Here is a 21281-nt window from a genome sequence, read left to right on the forward strand (position 1 = left end):
GGGGCCGGCGGAGCTGGGCGGCCGGGGGGTGCTCGGCCAGGGGCTGGCCCGCGCCGCGCCGCCTCACCTCCCTCCCTCCCCCCCCCCTTACCTGCTGCCTGCTTCCCGCGAATCAAATGTTCGCGGGAAGCAGGGGAGGGGGCGGAGTTGGGGCGGGGACTTTGGGGGAGGGGCAGAGTTTGGGCGTGGGCGTGGGCGGGGCGGGGGGCGGGGGCGGGGCCCCGTGGAGTGTCCTCTTTTGGGACACTCCACATATGGTAACCCTACTTTAGCTTACACCAGCTGTCTTTGGCCCCAAGGGAGAGTCCCAGCAGCTAGGGATTGCCAAGACATAGACACTCCACAGACAGAACATCCTGGGGAGAAGACCCCTACAGCATGGCTGTGGGGAAGTATTGTCATGGAGAATCCAGGAATTCCCCTTACTCTAGGGGAAGCCTCAGCTGACTGGATCAACTAGCATTGTGGCTGGCTCGCTTTGTCAGACCAGCACAAAGCAGCTGAAGCGAGATGAATGATCTGGCACCTTGTCTGTCAGTGCCTAATTCCTGAAAATATCTGGCCCAAGGCATATGCTTTGCTAAGATACTTACCCTTCCTCTTGGCTGGGGGCCTACTCGCATTCAGAGTCTCCCACACTAAACAGCTAGTCCTGAGAGCATTGAAGTCAATTGCAAAGCTCCCATATAAGTGCAAACAATAGCTCATTTGTTTGTTACGTTGGGCTGGAAACCCATATGCAGAAGTCATGTCAAAACCATCAAAACCATGATCAACATTTTCACAAATTGCTTCTGAATTTGTTTCCCCATGAGATGTGAAAGTTAGACATTCAGGCGCAGCTCCTCAAAGGTATTTAGGTGCCTAACTCCCATTGAAATAAATGGGAGTTAGGTGCCTAAATACCTTTGAAGATCTGGGCCTCAGGAGGTCAAGTGAGCAACTGAAGAGAGACATCTAGATAAAGCTATGCTAGCAGATTTATCAGGGTGAATTTAGCACTAGTGAAAGGGGCTGGCTTGGCAATCCTGTAGGCTGAAGCCATCCTTTCTTTATCCACAGAAGAGACAACCTCATGCGCGGTGGTAGTGAGGGCTTTCTGCATATTACCAGAGTGATTCAAATAGAGCAGGCGGAGTCCTGCAAAAACAGTGTTTTCCAACAGCCCTTCAAATTCCTAGTGGCTCTCTGGGTCCAGCATGCTGATGTTCCTTTTAATTTTCTACTCGCATTCATTAATGTGAACAGGTTTTTCTTTGCATGGAAGTTTTGGGAATGGCTGGATTTGGAGGGTGTGGGGTTTTTTTTTGTGTGGCATGGATAGCTCTTTTCACATGGAAAGAAGGGGTATTTGCTGTTTGCAATTTATTACATGCTATTCACCATCAATTATTCACCTTTTTATAAAGTCCTCCAATGAGGGAGCAGAATCAATCTTATATGACTTTAGCTGACCGCTCAGACAACATGAATAATGAATAACAAATAGTCAAAGCAAGCAATTTGTTAACAAACTTTAGTCTATAAACTGTCTGAACTTGACAAAAACCTACCAGTAAATAGCAGAAATCAGGAGTAATATGTGTATGATTCCCAGAGAAAGGGTCTGATGCTCCACTGTATTTGAACTTGTGTAGCCATTTACATAGATACAAAGCAGGGGCAAAATGCTAACAAATCAGAATTATCCACTTGCTTACACAGTGGTAGCATTTAGAGCTGTTCTTCACTCACTTTGCACTGTTGTAGCTTGCTACCAAAGGCAGAAAATAGTGGAAAATCAGGCCCAAAAGGGTTAACTCCATGAATGATTCAACTACCTCTTGCCCTTAGCTAATTGCAGTATCCTAAAACCAGCTGTGAGTCTGGCCCATTTTTGCTAAAGTGGGTGAAAACTAGTAGTGAGCGAGCCAATTTTTTGATATTTTTCTTTTTAAAGGTGACAAATCAGGCATTTGGAGATTAGAAAATAAGTAGTGATCAAAAGGTTTACAGCAAACTAGTGAATTAGTCAGAGGACTTCCTAGTTGTGGCAGCAGCGGCAGGGACTGTGGGCGCCCCGATCCAATACCATGTAAATAAACATCTTTCCTAGGTGAATTCCTGGCAGGGTCTCCAGTGGGTTCCCAGCAGCTTGGGCAATGCGCATACTCCATGATGGGAACACTGTTAACTTTGGACAAAGCACAAGCTAAATAACCAGTGACCCAGTGCAAATACAGCCTTGTCTGTGCTTCTCCTGCACCTCTGTTTTTGATTTCACAAGGAAAGAGTAACTACTACCTGCTCCACGGAAGCAGAGATGAAGTACAACTCCCACCTGCTCTGGAGAATGCTGTTTTTCATCAGTGCAGTGTGGCTTATTACAGGTAAGTTGTGACCATTCTTTAATAATACCTTACAGAAAACAATTTTCAACCTAAGATAGGCAGCTACTTCCACCTTCAGGCACCCAAATAGACAAGGCGGTGTCTAAAATGGGCATTTGAGCACCTTCTGCAGTTGGTTTGAATTTGAAAATTGATATCCTCAGCTATCCAAGCTAGAATTTGAACCATAACCATCTTATCTTGCAAAAATACACACAAAGTTATCCCTGTTCTTTCTGCTTTGCTTGTTCTTACTGTGCTGGTAGAGATTATTTATTTGACACCCTTTGTTTGACAGGCAAGGTTTGTTTGTTTTAAACCTCCTATTTTCCATTTGTCACCTTTACTCTTCACAGTGGGACTTGAAGATAGATTTATTCCAGACAAATGTGATCATAAAGTTTGCCATTTCTTTTCAGGGGAGGTAGTGGGTGACCTAGGGACCTAGCAGTAATTTCAAAGGGAGATACACTAGTCATGCATAAGGAGAAGAGTTAACAAGAAGTCCGTGCTATGAGGCTGTCTGAGCTGTCCTCTGTGCAGCTAAGTGAGGGAGGTGGGGCAAAGGTGGCTTTAAGCAACATTTACACCTCCCCATCTAAACCTAGGATGGCCGGGGAGAAAAGAAGTCCTCAGCATAAGTAAAAGCAGCTTCAATCTAACCTACACCTGGCTGATTAAGGCTGGATCAAGCAGCCAGAGATTCCTGGGAGGTAGGAATTCCCTGGCTTGACCATTTTTCTCTCAAACATGCTCCCTGAGATAGGGATTGGGATCAGGGAGTGAGGTAGGAGCTGCTGTGGTGGCTCTATGGGATTTACTTTACACAGGGCAAGGGGAGACATCAGGGGCCCCTTTAACATCTTTTTGCCCCCCTCAAAGGGAGTATACATACTTAACCACTCAGGATGAAGTTCACCCCAATGCTGAGGGCCCGACACAAAGCCCTGTGCACCATTAGAACTCTCAATTAGGTGGTGCAGAGGGCCTTGTGCAACCCTCTGCACTAGGCCAAATCTCACCCTGTGGCTAAAGACAGTATTGGTGCTAATAAAACTATGGACGAGGTAGGTAGGGCTGCCAACTTTGGTTGGCTGAATTCCTAGAGGTTTCATCACATGACATTATCTTTAATTAAAAGTTAATCTTTAATTCCTGGAGACTCCAGGACAATCCTGGAGGGTTGGCAACCCTAAAGGTAGGTATTGTGATACCTTTCACTAGACCAACAAATATATTGGCATATACAGTAACGCCTCGCTTAACGTTGTAGTTATGTTCCTGAAAAATGCGACTTTAAGCGAAACGCTGTTAAGCAAATCCAATTTCCCCATAAGAATTAATGTAAATGGGGGGCAGGGGGTTAGGTTCCAGAGTAATTTTTTTCACCAGACAAAAAACTATATTTTATATGTATATGTATATATATATACACACACACACACAGAGTATAAGTTTTAAACAAACAATTTAATACTGTACACAGCAATGATGATTGTGACGCTTGGTTGAGGTGGTGGAGTCAGAGGGTGGAAGAGGGTGGGATATTTCCCAGGAAATGCCTTACTGCTAAATGATGAACTAGTACGCGGCTGAGTCCTCAAGGGTTAACACATTGTTGTTAATGTAGCCTCACACTCTACAAGGCAGCACGAATGGAGGGAGGGGAGACGGCATGGCAGACAGAGACACCCCCCCTGTGTGTGTGTGAGAGAGAGAGAGAGATGCGCATTGTCCCTTTAAGTACGCTGACACCACTCTAAGTACATTGCCTTTAAAAAGATCAGGAAGTTGAGACAGCAGCTGTGGCCAGATCTCTCCATCCTGAGCCCTGTCCTGTCCCCACCCTGCTCTATATGGAGAAGGGGGCAAGCGGGGGGCAGGAGCAGGGGGGAGGGGGACACCCTGACATTAGCCCTCGTCATCCCCCCACCCTGCACAGCAAGCAGGAGGCTCCCGGGAGCAGCTCCAAGGCAGAGGGCAGGAGCAGCACATGGCAGTGCGGGGAGGGACAGCTGAACTGCTGGCAGTTGGTAGCCTGCTGGGCAGCTGCCGCACAGGGAACTTAGGGGAGCAGGGAGCTGATAGGGGGGCTGCTGGTCCACCCTGGTTCAAAGCCCCCACCAGCTAGCTGCAACGGGCTGCTCTTCCTGTAAGCAGTGGACAAAGCAGGCGGCTTCCAAACAACTTTATAAGGAAGCATTGCACAACTTTAAATGAGCATGTTCCCTAATTGATCAGCAACGTAACAACGTTAACCAGGATGACTTTAAGTGAGGAGTTACTATACAGGCTTGGGGGGCTAGAAGGCCCTCCTCAGAGGAGACGTTTGGGTAAAACCAACAAATCTCAGTTTTGCTTGTGACCTAAACCAGGATTTAAACCCAGGTCTCCAAAGACAAAAGTCTAGTAGCCACTGCCGTAGTAATCCTCTCCTCCCAATGGACTTTATAGGCCAGATTATGATCTGAGTTACACTTGCATAATTCTACAATAAGACCTCTGAAATTAATAGTCTGTCTCTAGATTTACATCCATGTCACTGAGAGCAGAATTTGGTCCCATGTGGTAAATGGACATAGTTTACCTGTTTAGGTCTCAAATCTACCCATCACAAATGTCACAAAGTATTTCTGAATGGGATGAGCAAAATATTGATAATTGCATCAGGATGTCATCCTCTACTAAAGACATTGCTTTGGATTTAACTTCCTTTTAGAATAGTACGTTATGTGGCCTACACTGTTTGAGTGTCTCTTTAGTTGTGATATCATTGAGAACAGATGCTAGTACCTATGATATGAGTCTCTAAGGAGGAAAAATGTGCATGTAATTATAAATATAATAAGAATAATGTCCCCCCCCTTCACCTTTTTTTAGTGCTCCACTAATATTCCAACAGGCAGAGAAAAATGTACTTTTTTTTATTTTTAGAAGCATCAACAGATATATATGCTGCCCTGTCTGTTTGTTTTTAGATTTTATTGAAGCTGGAACTGCCGATTGTAAAAATGCTGATTTAAGTGATTTGAATCATCAGGTGAAGGTAAAGACCTGGTTTTATACACTCTGTGGTCTCATAGCTGTATGTATGTATGGGGCTGGAGCTGATGAGGTTTAAGATGTATAAAGAAGAGGGATTTACATTGTACACTAGTCTGCAACAGTTCCTTCTGGCTAGACCAGAACGAAGAGGGTCACTTTTAGTTCAGCTGGTAGAGCTGTTGCCTACTAATCAGACAGATTGGAGTTTGCACCTCAGTTGTAAGACTGTACAAGACAAGCATAAATGCAGCCATGAGCTGGAGGATTCTGCATGGAATTGTGCCTCATCTTTATATGGACTAACAACATTATTAGGAGCAAATCACTCAGTGAAGAAATGGTGGGGCAGGATGTCAGGACTCTGTGCAGAAGACTCCTTTCACACTGTGAAGAAAGGGTGGAGCAGAGGAAGGGAGATGGAGGAGCTGGGATGGGGCAGGCGGATAAGCAAATACATTTGATCTTCTTTCCATTCTCACCATAAAGAAGGTGCACACCCACCACACAGACAGCTGCAGTTCTGAGGAGAGGTTCTGCTGACAATCCATGGACTGCAGCTTTTTATTCCTTCCACTCATGCCACCTGCAGCTCTCCTTGGCACCACAGTAGTTTTAGGGTATGGCTACACTGCAACATAAGCCCGTGCTTAAGCCCAGGCTCAAGCCTAACCACCCTTGCATCTACACTGCAATTGTACTAGCTGAAGGATGACCCAGGGTCCCGGGACCCTGTAGGGCTGGAAGGTATGAGCTTGAGTTATGCCAGGCCCCAGGGTCTGCTTTGCAGTGTAGATGCAACCCTGCTTGTCTTGGGTCCCGGGAGTCTCCAGGAGTATCCCACAATTCCATGGGACAACTTTCTTAGTCTTCTCTATTCCAACAATCTGCAATCCCTTCTTTTGAAAATGGAAGCTATGCCCTTCCCCCTGTGAATGAGTAGCTCAGGGCAGCATTAACCCTTTCTGTTCTGATCACTGATCTGCAAGCACGCTATCAGAGAGCCTCCTGGGTTCGCAATGGAGAACGAACCGATCAAGCCTTTTGGAAAGTGAGCTGCTTCCTGGTAAGGAACAGGGCAGGCAGTAAAGTTTTCCCACAGTGCACCATGGTCATAGGGCTAGAGCAGCCACATTTTGGGGTGGATGCTAGGGACTCTGGGGGCCTGCTCATTGCAGTGTGGATGCCAGAGCCCTAGGTTCGAGCACGGGTTAGAAAAGTCTTAACATAGGGTTAAGATACAATGTAGATGCTTAAGCCCAGGTTCCCCAATACCAGGCAGCTGTTGGGCTTACAATGCAATGTAGACATACCCTTAGCGCTTAGGCCATTAGGAAATCAAAGCATGGTTGTTCTGACGGAACCCAGATTTGTACCTACTTATTGTCTCACCTCTCTTTGCAAATTCTGTGTAATTTTGAAGGCATCAGAGGTTGCATGTGGTGGCAGTGGGGGTAATTGTGCTTAAAATCACTTTTACACTGCTCCTTATACATATATAATATAAATAAAACAACCAAGGTCAATATCCCAGAGCTCTCTGGCAATAACACACGAGTCTCTGCATTTATTTAAGCAGATTTGTTTATAAGCACACAAATTTCAGGTTTAGGTTAATTATTTTTAGGAAAAAATTATCTTTGTTATGATAATGAAAAACACTATGAGATTTCTCTTTTCTCTGAATTTCACAAGCCTTTCCCACATTAACAATCCAGTCTTTCCTCCCTCCACAGACGTTTTCTCAGTGCTTCCTTGAAATGCTTCCCGATGATAAGAGAACTGAAATCAATTCCCTTGCATGGTCATTGCAACAGGTACTTGATCGCCTAAGAGAGGTTCAAGGGAAAGGTGAGGATCCTATCTTTTACTGGAAAAACTCTTCATTTTTACCCGAAGGGGAATCTATGTTCATAGTGTACTAGCCTGAGAAATTTTTTGGGCATCATTAATGATGGGCTTGAACCAGAATGTCAGATCCAACCCCCTTCAGCTCTTCCAACCCCCGCCCATCTCCTGCTCTTTGCTGGCTGACAAAATGAGAACTTATCAGGTCTAAAGTGGAAGCAGCAGGAAAAAATCATGATTAAATCCCAGCTCCTCAAAGGTACTTAAAGCCTAAACCTACATACCTTTTAAGATCTGGGCCTAAGAAACTTCACAGGGGCCTGTGCCATCAACAGCCTGGCAAGCTATAGATGCTGAACCAGTGATCTCACAACAGCCTGTCCCTTGACCTCAGACAAGCAAGCTTAGATGTGGTTAGTCAATGACATCACAAAGGCCTAACCCTTGAAATCAGACCAGAAAGCTAGAGGTGTAGAGCCAACAACCTCAGAGAGGCCTTTGCCTCAATTTCTACCCAGGAAGCGAGAGATATTGAACTGGATTTGGAGAAGAATTGTCCAAGCTCTGAGTCCCTTAACAGCCTCCCTTCTGCTACAGGTAGATCTGTCCCCTTGCTGGTCTCCCTCTCCTTCATGGGGACAGAGGAGAAAATGAAGATCCTGCCACCAGCGTCCCTAACCCCAGCAAGGGTAAAAGGGCCTCGTCAGTTCCGTCTGCCCTCTAGACACTCCACAGTAGGCTGAGATGCAAAAGGCATCTGAGAGGCAAGAGATGTTCTCCTGTGCAGCTCCACACACTGCACACATGTGTACCTACATCCTTGTCTGGATTGCTATGGGCCTGGCTGGGGACATGGATTCCTTCCAGATACATATATTCCTTGGGTCCAGTTCTCCTCCTTCGCCATGTCCAAACACAGAAGATGATGCAATGATGTTTACTGAGATTTTGGAAGAATATTGTCCATTTCTCCCATCAAGTCCTTTCCTCACAATCTACATAAAATGGGAGGATATTAGTGTTTACAACTTGGCTTTAGACCAGAGGTATTCAAAGTTGGGGTTATGCCCCTGAGTAAGTAGTGAAGTGTATTATTCTGGGGATCACATTTTCTACAGAATCTAAGACAATGTCTACACTGGAGCTGGAAGGTGTAACTAGCTCTGATCAGCCTAGCATGCTAAAAATATATAACCATGATGGTGCAAATGATGGGAGGGACTAGCTACTATGAGTATGATCCTGTCTGAAATCTTAAGTACATACTTGGGCAGCTTGTCAGTTCCACCCCTTGTGTTGCTGTGTCTACACTAGAGATACTAGTTAGCATGCTAGCTTGATCAGAGCTAGTGTGAATATTTCTCCTTGAAGTGGACATTACTAACTTTTCAGCACCAGTGTAGCTAAACCCTAAGATGTTATTAAAAACAAAATGTTTCTAGCCTTTCATGTTATAAGAAATGTAAGTAGCTGCAGTAAGTAGGTTTATTGAATCTGTAGCACTGAGGAATGGGCAGTTTATCATATTTTCCATAAAACTGTGTAATATTTAATTATTTTAAATGTGATATTTTCAAATTTCTCTGCACTGATTGTAAATGCCAACCTGAGCCATACACAACATGATGAACTTTTAAAACATAACAGCTAGGTCTGGTCAAGAGTATTCTATCAAAACAATTTTTGATGGAAAATTGTGTTTGACAAAACTAATATTTTCATGAAAAGTGTGTGCTCTGAGCCTCCTGAGGGAGACATAGAGACAAAAGCATGGAAGAGAATGTGGACCCTAGATTTGATGGTGATAATTGCATTGAGTGCAATTATGACTTGTTTCAATCACATGTAGCAGGGCTTCTTCTCTGCCTCGGTGGGTCCCGTGCTTCTTTCTAGCAGTTGGTCAGGATAGCATCTTGCCTCTCAGAATCCCCACTCCCCTGGTGTATAGTGGGCAGGTAAATTCTGTCTCCAACCAGCCTTCACATTTCTGGGCCTGTTAGGCCCTCACTGGGACTTCTGGCCTCCTTGGTGGACATCCAGTGAGAGGAAAAGAAGGGATGGGGGGGCAGTCCCACCCTCTACTCCAGGCCCCAACAAGTAGCAGCCTCATGCTGTCAGTTCCCAGGAAAGCTGCTAGCTTCCCTGGGTTACTTCCCCATGCCCCTTGGCTTATTGTTCCCACTTTGCTTGGACAGGGTTCCTCCCAACCCTCCTGCGGGGGGAGGGAGAGCCCCTAGTAGCCCTTCCAGGTATGGCAGCACCACACCAAATGCACAGCTCAATCTCTCCCCTCTGGCAGGGTCCTTTTCTTCAGGTCTTTGGACCTGGAAGGGTCCTTAGCTCCTGTTTAGGGTAGGGTTTCTCCCCAATCGCTATACCTGTGGGGTTCTCCCCTGGTCCTTGTCAGCTTCCACACCACTTAGCTTCACTCTCACAACACCTATCACCCACACTGACTGGCTGGGGGGAGGCTTTTAACCCATTCTGGCAGGTTCTTAATTGGCTCCAGGTGTCCTAATTAACCTGGACTAACCCCTGCTCAGTTACCAGGGGAAGAGGGATCTGCTTATCCTGAGGCTAATACCTTCCTTCCCTGCACTCTCCTGGAGCCGTCTGGCCTGACCCTGTCACACATGGCATAATTTTGTAAGGTTGCCAAATTTCCAATGTGCTGAATTATTTTCTCTTTCTAAAGCTTGCAAGGCCTTCATGCCAAAAAATTGCCCTGTTCCAGAGGCTCCCCAAAATGGTGGTCTTGTGTGTGTCAGCATTGACAGCGTCCAGTACTGCAAGCCAATGTGTAACCAGGTATTGTACACATTTTACAGTTAGTATTATAATAACTCAGTGCATTAATACAGTAGCCCTTCTACCCTGAAAGGTATGTGTTGAAACCTCTGGTCTCATCTCTCCTCTTCTTTTCTAGTTCTTTCCTGGACCCATCACAGACATATTTGAATACTTAGATCACAGTGTTAAGTTTGAAGGCTACCCTTAGCCTAATCTTTATATGAACATATGTCCATATATCGCTGTGCATTTATTGTCTGTATTGGGGAGAATGATGCTTGGAATAGGAAGGATTTTGCAGAACAGAATCGTGCTGTATTTTTTTTAGACTTCTCTGAAGGAAGATTTCATTATGACTTCACATTATGCTTGGTTTTATTGGATTTGTTGGACTCTAAACACCTAGTCACCTCCTTTGTTGTCTCATGGAGTTCTGATACTTAACTTGTTGTTCCCCCTGTTTTAGTTCTAAGTCAATACTCCTTAATTTTACACCTTAAATCATGCCTCCTTAATGTTATTTCCTCCCAAGGTTTTTATCCTATAACTGCCATCTGATTATATTTCCCTTTTTTTCATCACAGTTTCAGATCCTTTTAAATTCCTTCTTCTTGGCTTTCTTCTGACTCCCTCCAATTTGCCAATTAATATTGTAACTACTGATATATCACCACACATATATACGAATGAAGGCGTTGATTCTGCAAACATGTATAAATTTATTAACACAAGTACTCTCATTGAAATCCAGTGGACTAACATTGCAGTTTATTGTAGTAAACATGATTCAGTGATGTCATCTAATTCATAGAATTTCTTTCATGTGTGTTACACAAGGGTTATGACTTTGGATTTCTGAGACGAAGCAGGGTATATGAGAAATGTGGAGAGTCTACTGGTTATTCCTGGACAACACAACTAGTTGGTGGAAACAGGCTGGCTGATTGTATCTGTGAGTATTTCTGAAATCTGTTATTATTTAAGACAGTTGTTTTCAACTTTTTTTTAATTTGTGGACCCCTAAAAAATTTCGAATGGAGGTGCGGACCCTTTGGAAATCTTAGATATAGTCTGCGGACCCCTGGAAACCACTGATTTAAGAAAACTCCCAAAATTCTAACTAGCAAATATTCCAATATGGGTAATAGTACCGTTTTATTTACTGCAGGTTTAGAAATACTGTTAGTTTTAAACCCACAGTAAAGGAAAGGTCAACTTTGTGTTTCAACTTTGATAATTTTTCACATTTATTAGCCAATAATCATCTTGACGCGTGCGGTACCTTTTATGACATTATACCTGAACATATATTCTACTTTGTTTTTGTGTGCTTGATGATCAATGTGTGGATTCTAACGTCTTCTGTAGATAGTGTATCAATGCATGGAATAATATTAGTAGGAAGGATTGCCATTTATATTACAGTAGTGCGCAAAGAACCCAATTAGGGACCTGTTGTGCAAGTCACTATAAAAAGGCAATTTCTTCCCCAAAGCGTCTAAATAAATAAGATGGACAAAGGGGAGCACACAGAAAGCATTATCATCTACCATTTACAGATGAAGACTAGAGAGATTACGTGTTACATATGAAGTCTGGGAGAGAGTCAGGAATGGAACACAGACTTTTTGAGTCTTACTTAGTGCCTTGCTCACAAGGCCATCCTTCCTGTGTTTGGTGAAAGCATTCCACTCTTAACTATGGAGACTCATTTCACTCTTACTTGAGCTGATTGCGAGGGTCAAAATGAGGAGCAGCTTTATTTCAGACAGCAAAGGCTATTCCTGAGCTTCACTTGGTAGGGGTGGATATAGTTTCTCTGGGGCCACTACCCAAGCTCCCTTGCCATGCCTAGTCCACTGGTTTCAGATTTGTAATTAATCTCCTTTTGTCTTTACAGCCTCACCAATTGCCGTCAGTGGAGTCAAGTCTGCATACTTCCCCACTCACATGTGCTGTCAACAAACAATAGCCAATGCCACTGCTGAAAGCGAGCAGATAGAAATCTTCCTCAGAGAACTTGCTGAGGCTGAGAAGGACGTCTCTCAGAAACGTGAAATGGCAATTGATTGTATATTGTGTGGTAACTAGGTGTATGGTTCAACAAACGTAGCGCAGGCAGGTGGGTTACTATATTTGTAATTGTCATAGGATATTTTAAAAGCTAAAGGCAGGTCAATTCATATCAATCTAATGGGATAGTTCTCAGATCAATGAACATGTGGCATTTTTAAGAAGGATTGAAGAGCACATCCATCATTTGAACTAACTTCAGCCCTTAGATGCGCACAAATATGGAGTTTGCATAGAATTCAGAGCTGAAGCTAAGGCAGTACGGTCTATTTCCCAACATGTGTATCATGTAATAAAAAAAGTGTTCAATTATGTAGATTAAATTTGTTCAGTGCTGATGAAAAATGCTTAATTGACAGCCTTGGAGACTGAAGTCTTCTCTTTATCTAGGGAACAGGTAGTGCATGAGTAGTGAATGCGCAAACTTTCTTCATGTCAGTTTAACAATCCTGTACTGATCTTTTTCAGCAGTACTACTGCCTAGACAGTTATTCTCCATTTTGTAGTTGTACATTTGCTTTGCACTTATCTATATTGAATTTAATCTTGTTGATTTCAGACCAATTCTCTAATTTATAAGGTCATTTTGAAATTAAATCCTGTCCTCTGAAGTGCTTGCAACTACTCCCAGCTTGGTGTCGTCCACTTTAGTGGTCTCATGAGTTATTTTTGCTACTTATGTCACCCTGATTTTGTTGTTTAAGTGGTCTTTACCACTAGTGGTCCCTTTAGCAGTCTCTTGGTTGATTTTAGCCACTTAAATGGCCCCTGTTTTGCCATTTTAGTGTGGTGACTTCTGCCATTTTAGTGGCCTTTGGGGTGACTTTTCCCACTTAGATGTTCCCAGTTCTACCCTTTTAGTGGTCTAAGAGGTGTTTTTTGCCACTCAGGGAGTCCCATTTTTTCCACATTAGTGGTCTCGGATGTGATTGCCATTTAATTGGTCCTGGGGGGTGGTTTTGCCACTTTAGTTGCCTTACTAGTGCTATCTAGTGCTTACTAGTGTCTTACTAGTACCATATTAGTGCTATCTCTGAGGTAACTTCTCCTACTTAAGATATTCCAGTTTTAGTACTTGAATAGTTTCAGTTTTGCCACATTAGGAGACTTTTGCCACTTAAGAAGTCTAAGGGGGGACATGCCACATAAATCATCCCATTAAAGAGCTCATTGAAGTATCTCAGGCTTGGTCTACACTTACCCCCCAAGTCGAAGTAAGGTACGCAAATTCAGCTACGTGAATAACGTAGCTGAATTCGACATACCTTACTTCGAACTTACCGCGGTTCAGACGCGGTCCACACGCGGCAGGCAGGCTCCCCTTCGACTCCGCGGTACTCCTCTCGTTGAGCTGGAGTACCGCAGTCGACGGCGAGCACTTCCTGGTTCGATTTATCGCGTCCAGACCAGACGCGATAAATCGAACCCGGAACTTTGATCCCCAGCCGTCGAACTACCCGGTAAGTATAGACCAGCCCTCAGTATGGTGACTTTTGTCACTTAAGTGGTCTCAATTTTGCCACTTAATGGGGTGATTTTGGCATTTAAGTGGCAAAACTGGGATGATTTCTGTGGGAAAAGTTACCCCTGCAACCACTTAAATACCAAAATCACCCTACTAAAGTGGCAAAATTGAGACTACTCCTGAGCCCTTTTAAAGTGCAAAACTCACGCCAACCAAATGACAAAACGAAGGCCATCTACGTGAAGATTCTGAGACCACTTATGTGTCAAATCTAAGACCATTTAGTGAATATGGAATGATAGCACTGAGATATTAATTACATTTTTAAAGTAGACACATTTTTAAAAAGGTCATTTTGTTAAAAATTCTATATTTTATTTATAAGACATTAACTGTCCATTCAGGAAGCTATCCCCTCTCTGTGTGTAAAACAAGCGTGTCTTTTTTAATAGCCTGGTCTACAAATAGAGTGCAAAACCCCTGAAAAGTGTTTCAAAATGGACTGTATGCCATAGAAAAGTGATGATATAACAGTGCCTGGAGTCCCATCAATGGTATAACGATATAGCAAGTCTGATTAAATGACAGCTTGGAAATTTTGCATTATCCGTTTAGAGATGCGTCACATACCACTGTGGTAAAAGCTATTTACTCAGTTTGGCCAAGCCTAGCAGACTTTTTGATAAATAGATAAAATGAGATTAGCTGGGTTTTCAACTTCATTGCCAATGAAGATGTATTGCAACACAACAGAGCAAATAGTAGCTCACATGAGCTAATGAAAAACAGATTAAAAAACCTATGCAAATATATCTGTTTTCAGTGAAGACACAGGTGCAGTTATTCCTTTAAACAGATTAGATACAAATGGACATCTTGCACTAACTTCTAGTCTATGCCTAATGTCACACAAACCTCCACCTCCTGCCTACATTTTTTAGCAGAGCAGGAGCAAAGTTAATGATACTCAATAGCCAAGAACGTTGGAGAGTTTCTACACTTTAAATGCCCATGGAAATGCCTCGCTGAAAATGTCTGTACGTTCTGAGTTTCGCATAGGAAAAAAGTGTCATTATTTCCCCCTCCCCCATTATTTAGCTGGCCTTAGCAATGAACTGTGTAATGAACTCAATTGATGGTTATAAGCAAGCAGCATAAGTCACTTTTGCCACTCGCAAAGGCTAGACAGTTGGGAGAGCATGCTCTACTTTTACATGTCCTACTAGGATCATGAATGTGTCTGGTTATTTTACCTTGACCCTTCAATTAAGCACTAAATTCTTCTTCAGAGGATTTAACCACAGATGGCTGCAAGCATGGAACTTTTCTAGGCACCTTTGATGAAGTCACTTTTAAGAGTTTTGAGACACTTGGCCTTGAACTTGCAGTAGCCCATCCTCATGCATTACCTTCAGAGAGGGTACAGATCCCTTAGCTGCGTGAAAGATTTCAAAAGCTTCCAACCACATCTCTTCTATACTTCCTTGTCTGATTCCAATCCAATACTGAGGCAGGTTTGGTAGAAGAGATACACAATGATTTGGTCTCTCATTTAAGTTTGGAGGATTGAGGCTAAGCCCATTTTGCTAAAAATCTAATCACCGTTTAGCAAGTTAAATGAGAAACATGAAGAGGAAAAGAATACTTAGCTGTTGGTCACCTGGAGCAGAAAGCGAGAAAACAATCCCAGGTCCTTTTCAAATACGGCACTAATCTGTGTTGGGTGACATAGTTACAGAACATGAAAGCAAACAATTATGAAACATAAACAGAGGGTTTGGTGGCTACTTAGTTTTCTAAGTGATCTGAGTCTGGAAGGTTTTTGTTCTATTTTTTTGTTGACTGTACACCATGTCCACAGCTCTGATAATGGACACCCCCACAGTTTGTGTTCTTTTTCATATCAGTTCCTTTTTCCAATCTTCATGACTATTAGCAGTAGTTCCAAAGAAAGAGCGTTGTTATGCTGCATTTGACCCTCAGTAGCCTTCCCTCTCATTAGCCATTATCGTCAAGGACACTGAAGGTCATTTTAGGGCAACTGTACTTTGTGCATCTGAGAAGTGAAGTTACAGCTTTAAAAAGTCAGTAAATAAAAAACCAGACTGTAAAATTACCCAGAATATTTGATTTCAGCCCAATAACTAAACAGAACAGCCCTCCTTTATTTATTAGATGGAAGTGGAAAAGGATGCCAAGGGAAAGAGAAAGAAGTCTTCTGGTTCAGTCAGTTACAGTGCAGGCAGTAGCTTAATTCCCTACATGTGAGACAAAAAGTATTGCTATCTCCTTTCAAAAGAAGCAGATTTGTTTCTCTTTTTTCCCCACCCCACCAAAATAAAGAAATCTAGTCTTTGAGCCTTGTTTAGACAGGGCTTATAGACTTTTGCCTGAGTAAGAACAACAGGACTTAGCCTCTTGATTATTATTATTATTATTATTATTTAAAGTTGACATAATAGTGACCAATAAAGGGACAAACTACAGAGTCTGATCAGTGGCACATGTTTATGCCAGATTTACACAGATCAGAATGTGGCTCAGAGCAAACCTGCATGGTAGTGGAAAGCATTAACCACATATAACACAAATCATCCTATTAAACGCAGCATGAGAAGGGCAGAATCAGGCCCACAATCTTTTATGACATTGGGTATGTTCGACATAAAATGCTGGAGGTTGCTTTCCTGATAGGAGTGCTAATAAGCTTTTAATTGTCCTAGTCCCTCCTTTCCAAAATATTCAGTTTGAGAAGTGCTAAGGCACACTAAGGAACACAAACTACAGGACATATTTAAACCTAAATAATCACATTCTGTTTTCCATAGTAAATTCGGTCACTACAATTCAGGGGAAATTCCTGCAGCATGTGTGCTTTAACTTGCCACAGTTTGTGTTTTACATTTGCACCGTTGAGCTTTGAGCACCGGGTTATAAAGCACACAAGAATTCTAGCCAAGGGATGGGGATAGCTTTGTGTTGTGACACTTAGAATTTTGGGGAAAAAATTAAATAAAAACCCAACCAACCAAAAACCCAACAACAACAAGAAATGGTCAAAACAGAAGAACAAATTTTTCAAACCAAACAGACACAAGACTGTGGTTAATTAATAGCAATGACTATGCCATTCATTGCACTGTTCCCTTTGAGGGAAAATATATTCAGCTTCTATCAAACTATATATATATATATATATATCTCAGGGCTTACCATGCTTTTCAGATTAATATAGTTACCTTGTGTCTTTTTGGTGCTATTTACAAGTAGTCATAACTACAAAGGCATGTGCTACTTGTTTTTCTTTTTGTCATACGTTGGTCAGTTATGGTCATAAAGAGAAGCACAATCCAAGAAACAAGTCATATGAAGTACAGTGCAGTCAATTAGATGTAGGAAGAGTGGTAGGAACTATAGCAAGTTAATATAAAGTTATATATACAGTGTCGTGCAGGACCTCAGCAGCCATAGGCCTGGGAAAGGCTCATTTTTTTGTGATGGATCCTATTAAATAGTTGCTAGTTGTGAGTAAGTTTGTAGCTTGTTTAGTTGCAGGATTCTTTGTCCATTAGGCCTGGTTATACAGTTCCATGCAAAGAGATCTGGGGCATATGCTTCATTTTCCAGATCACCACGGCAACAGGGGGGAGAAACATCAGAAAGCTCATTATCAGCACTGAAGCAAAGATCACCAGGATTATTGTCCATGGTGCCAAGACAGTGTCCACCATGATTTCCTCACTTTTAAGACCTGAATCTGTGAAGAGAAAACACACAAGTTTTTTTCTAAAAAGTCTGCTTGAAGATTACAGTAACTCCTCACTTAACGTTGTAGTTATGTTCCTGAAAAATGCGACTTTAAGCGAAACGCTGTTAAGCGAATCCAATTTCCCCATAAGAATTAATGTAAATGAGGGGTTAGGTTCCAGAGAAATTTTTTTCACCAGCCAAAAGACTATATTATATATATATATATACACACACACACAGTATAAGTTTTAAACAAACAATTTAATACTGGTACACAGTGATGATGATTGTGAAGCTTGGTTGAGGTGGAGGAGTCAGAGGGTGGGATATTTCCCAGGGTATGCCTTACTGCTAAATGATGAACTAGCAATTGTCTGAGCCCTCAAGGGTTAACTCTCACACTCTACAAGGCAGCAGGAATGGAGGGAGGGGAGGGGAGACAGCATCACAGAGACACACACCGTGTGTGTGTGTGTGAGAGAGAGATGCGCATTGCCCCTTTAAGTACGCTGACCCTACTCTTAAGTACACTGCCTTGTTAATTAGATCAGCTTTCTGAGACCGCAGCTGCTGCCAGCAAGCTCCCGCCATCCTTAGCCCTGTCGTGTGTCCCCCCTGCTCTATGGAAGATGGGGTAAGCCGAGTGCAGGAGCAGGGCGGAGGGGGACACCCTGACATTAGCCCCCCTCTTCCTTCCCTTCCCCCCCACACAGCAAGCAGGAGTCTCGGGGAGCAGCTCCAAGGCAGAGGGCAGGAGTAGCACATGGCAGTGGGGGGAGGGACAGCTGCAATTGATAGCCTGCTGGGCAGCTGCTGCACACTGAACTTAGGGGAGCAGGGAGCTGATAGGAGGAGCTGATGGGGGACTGCTGGTCCACCCTGGTTCCAAGCCCCCACCAGCTGCAACGGGCTGCTCTTTCTGCAAGCAGTGGACAAAGCAGGCGGCTGCCAAACGACGTTGGAAGGGAGCATTGCACAATTTTAAACAAGCATGTTCCCTAATTGATCAGCAACGTAACAACGAAACAACGTTAACCATGACGACTTTAAGTGAGGAGTTACTGTACTAGAGACATTGCACTCACTTTACTTAGAGTAAGGACATGACATGGAGAAAGAACAGTTTAGTTTGAATGTCAAGAATCATTGTTGTCTGTAACAGCTTATTAATAAAGCTAGTACTTTTCATCCACAGATGTTGCCCACTTTTGTAAAGTGCATTAGCATCCCTGCTTTACAGATTGGGTTAACTACCACAGCAAACGAATGGCCCAGCGGGGACTATAATCGGAATGCTTGACTGCCAGCCTAGCATATGCTGCACTGGATCACACCTTCATAATCTTCTGGAGTTTATTTCAGATTAACAGTGTTTATTGTTCTGTAAACAATCAAATACAGGACAGTAAATAATTACAACAGCCCTGTGAGGTAGACAAGTATTGTTCAAGCCCACACAGTAAATCAGATCTAGATGTACAACAAAGAAATCCCGGATCTCAGGCCCCAGCACACAAGAGTCTTGTTTACACAGGGGAACATATGCAAACATTTCCCCTGGGTGCCAGCACCAGTTCAGCTTTATTGATCTTAACAGCTTCCATTGGTGTTAAGTACTGCATCAGTTAGACCTGCGCTGAACAGCATTACCTGAAATGGATGTCAGTGGCCTGTTTACACTATGGTGCCCAATGTCACTGACACTAGCGGAGCAGAATCAGTGTTTGGAAAATGTTTACACAAGGCTATAGAAAGAAACACAATGGCAGGCACTGCCCCGACAATCAGGCCTAGTGGTTGGAGCATAGGTCACAGCTAGACAGAGGATTAGGCCTGAGCCAACGGTGGATGTGGAATCGAGATCCAGAGTCCAGGTACAGGCCAGAGGTCAAAGCCGGGTGGGCAGAGTTCAAAGACAAGCCAAGTTGGTACTGAAGCCAGGGTCCAGATACATGCCTAAGGTTGAAAACCAGATAGTCAGAGTCTGAGGGTGTGGGGTGGGTGGGTCAGGAGGCAGAGACAAGGCTGGAGCAGGTCAGTGATGAGGCTGGAGTGAAGCTAATGCTGGGCAAGGGCAGGGCTCAGGCAAGGCTGAGGAGGAGGTTGGGAGTCGCTGAAGTCTGGTGCACTGTGTGGCAGCAGGAGGATTCCTGGGCAGGTTGTGCTGTTGCTCAGCCTGAACTGCAGCTCTGCTGGGGCTCTGGAAATACTTGATCCTGGGGTCATCTGACCCAGGTTCTGCTCAATGATAGGCTGCCCCTGCATGCTTGGGGGCTGACTCACTGAAGGCCCAGATGAGTGCTGAGGCCAGGTTACTTACATCAGTATAACTACGTCTCTTGGGGGGTGAAAAATCCACACCCCGAGCGACGTAGTTATACTGACCTGACCCTTGGAGAAGACAAAGTTATGTCCACAGGAGAGCTTCTCCCATTGACTTAGCTGCCGCTTCTCGTGGAGGTGAATTAACTATGCCGATGGGAGAAGCTCTCCTGTTGGCATAGTAGCATCTTCGCTGTAGCAATTTAGTATAGACCTGCCCTAACTCATCGCAGCAGGTGATCGACCAGCCCTAGTTTGGCTGGGAGTTTGCTTCACACGCACAAGGTTCATTCAATATCCCACTCAGATTTGTCAGTGCTAGCCATGCACCTCTAGAAAACAGGTGGTTTCTAGGGGACTAAACACTAGCTTAGAATAATTATTAGGTATATGTGTAACCAGATCATGCTTAGAGGACCCCCAGAGATCAGGCCCCATTGTGCGAGGCATTGTACAAGCCCGTGGAGATAGACTGTAAGCTCTTTGGGGCAGGGACTAATGAGACAAGACAGCCAAAGGGTGGGAAGGGTGGCACCATATGGCCATGGTGACACAGCTGGTTGCTAGCAAAGCAGGATGAGAACAATAATCCTAAATGCAGACAGCAACTTTCATGGCAAAAAGGATTCCAACGTACTTTACAACCTGAAATATGAAATGAAATACAAATGGTCCCCAAGGATCCCTTCGTCCACCAGTGAAATGCAGCTACCTCCGGGTGAAGCTGTCTAATACCATATAGCAACACCATGTAACAATCTAGGACAAGAGGCAAAGATACTTTTTCTGATTCAAAATAGAGTGGAAATGATGGGAAAAGGCAGAATTTATCCACAACACCAGACTTAATACTTCCTACTCTTTCAAGATGATCCATGAGATCGAATGGGGCTGTAAGTAGGCAAGACCTCATTGTAACTGCCTGTCAGAAAGACAGCAGCAGCTCAGGCAGTGTATGGTCACTCCAACTTCATTGTGGTGCTTTGATTTACTACTGGGGTTTTGGCTCAGCAGGAAAGGTGCTGTCTGTCAAGTGCTGTGGGTCAAGTCTGTCCTACACACTCTAGCTTATGATAGGGTCCCATCAAAATGGGATATAGCTGCTGGAATAATGGACTCTTTTCAGAGTGGTAGCCATGTTAGTCTGTATCAGCAAAAACAACGAGGAGTCCTTGTGGCACCTTAGAGACTAAGAAATTTATTTGGGCATAATTTTCAGAGTAGCAGCCGTGTTAGTCTGTATCCGCAAAAAGAACAGGAGTACTTGTGGCACCTTAGAGACTAACAAATTTATTAGAGCATAAGCTTTCGTGGGCTACAACCCACTTCTTCGGATGCATATTGAGTGAAACATATATTGAGGAGATATATATACACACATACAGAGAGCATGAACAGGTGGGAGTTGTCTTACCAACTCTGAGAGGCCAATTAAGTAAGAGAAAAAAACTTTTGAAGTGATAATCAAGATAGCTTAGTACAGACAGTTTGATAAGAAGCAAGTGTGAAAATACTTACAAGGGGAGATAGATTCAATGTTTGTAATGGCTCAGCCATTCCCAGTCTTTATTTAATCCTGAGTTGATTGTGTCTAGTTTGCATATCAATTCCAGCTCAGCAGT

The 21281-nt window shown here is 43.6% G+C and overlaps 1 protein-coding gene across 1 annotated transcript; it reads left to right on the forward strand.

Moving 5' to 3' along the window:
* The first annotated feature begins 2211 nt into the window (after positions 1 to 2211).
* LOC112113698 lies at positions 2212 to 12746 on the forward strand. Its single transcript, XM_024210081.2, has 6 exons — positions 2212 to 2369; positions 5348 to 5415; positions 7148 to 7262; positions 9955 to 10067; positions 10887 to 11001; positions 11950 to 12746. Exons 1-6 carry the CDS (start codon positions 2303 to 2305, stop codon positions 12138 to 12140), a joined length of 669 nt encoding a protein of 222 aa, XP_024065849.1. The 5' UTR covers positions 2212 to 2302; the 3' UTR covers positions 12141 to 12746.
* The last annotated feature ends 8535 nt before the right edge of the window (positions 12747 to 21281 follow it).

Source organism: Terrapene carolina, unplaced genomic scaffold (genome assembly GCF_002925995.2).
Source record: "Terrapene carolina triunguis isolate 2854851 unplaced genomic scaffold, T_m_triunguis-2.0 Scaffold146, whole genome shotgun sequence".
Classification (NCBI taxonomy): Eukaryota; Metazoa; Chordata; order Testudines; family Emydidae; genus Terrapene; species Terrapene triunguis.

Coding starts and splice junctions, on each gene's coding strand:
- LOC112113698 (XM_024210081.2), top strand. CDS start 2,303: ATGAAGTACAACTCCCACCTGCTCTGGAGAATGCTGTTTTTCATCAGT. Junction 2,370..5,347: donor TGCAGTGTGGCTTATTACAG/GTAAGTTGTGAC, acceptor GTTTGTTTTTAG/ATTTTATTGAAGCTGGAACT. Junction 11,002..11,949: donor CAGGCTGGCTGATTGTATCT/GTGAGTATTTCT, acceptor TTGTCTTTACAG/CCTCACCAATTGCCGTCAGT.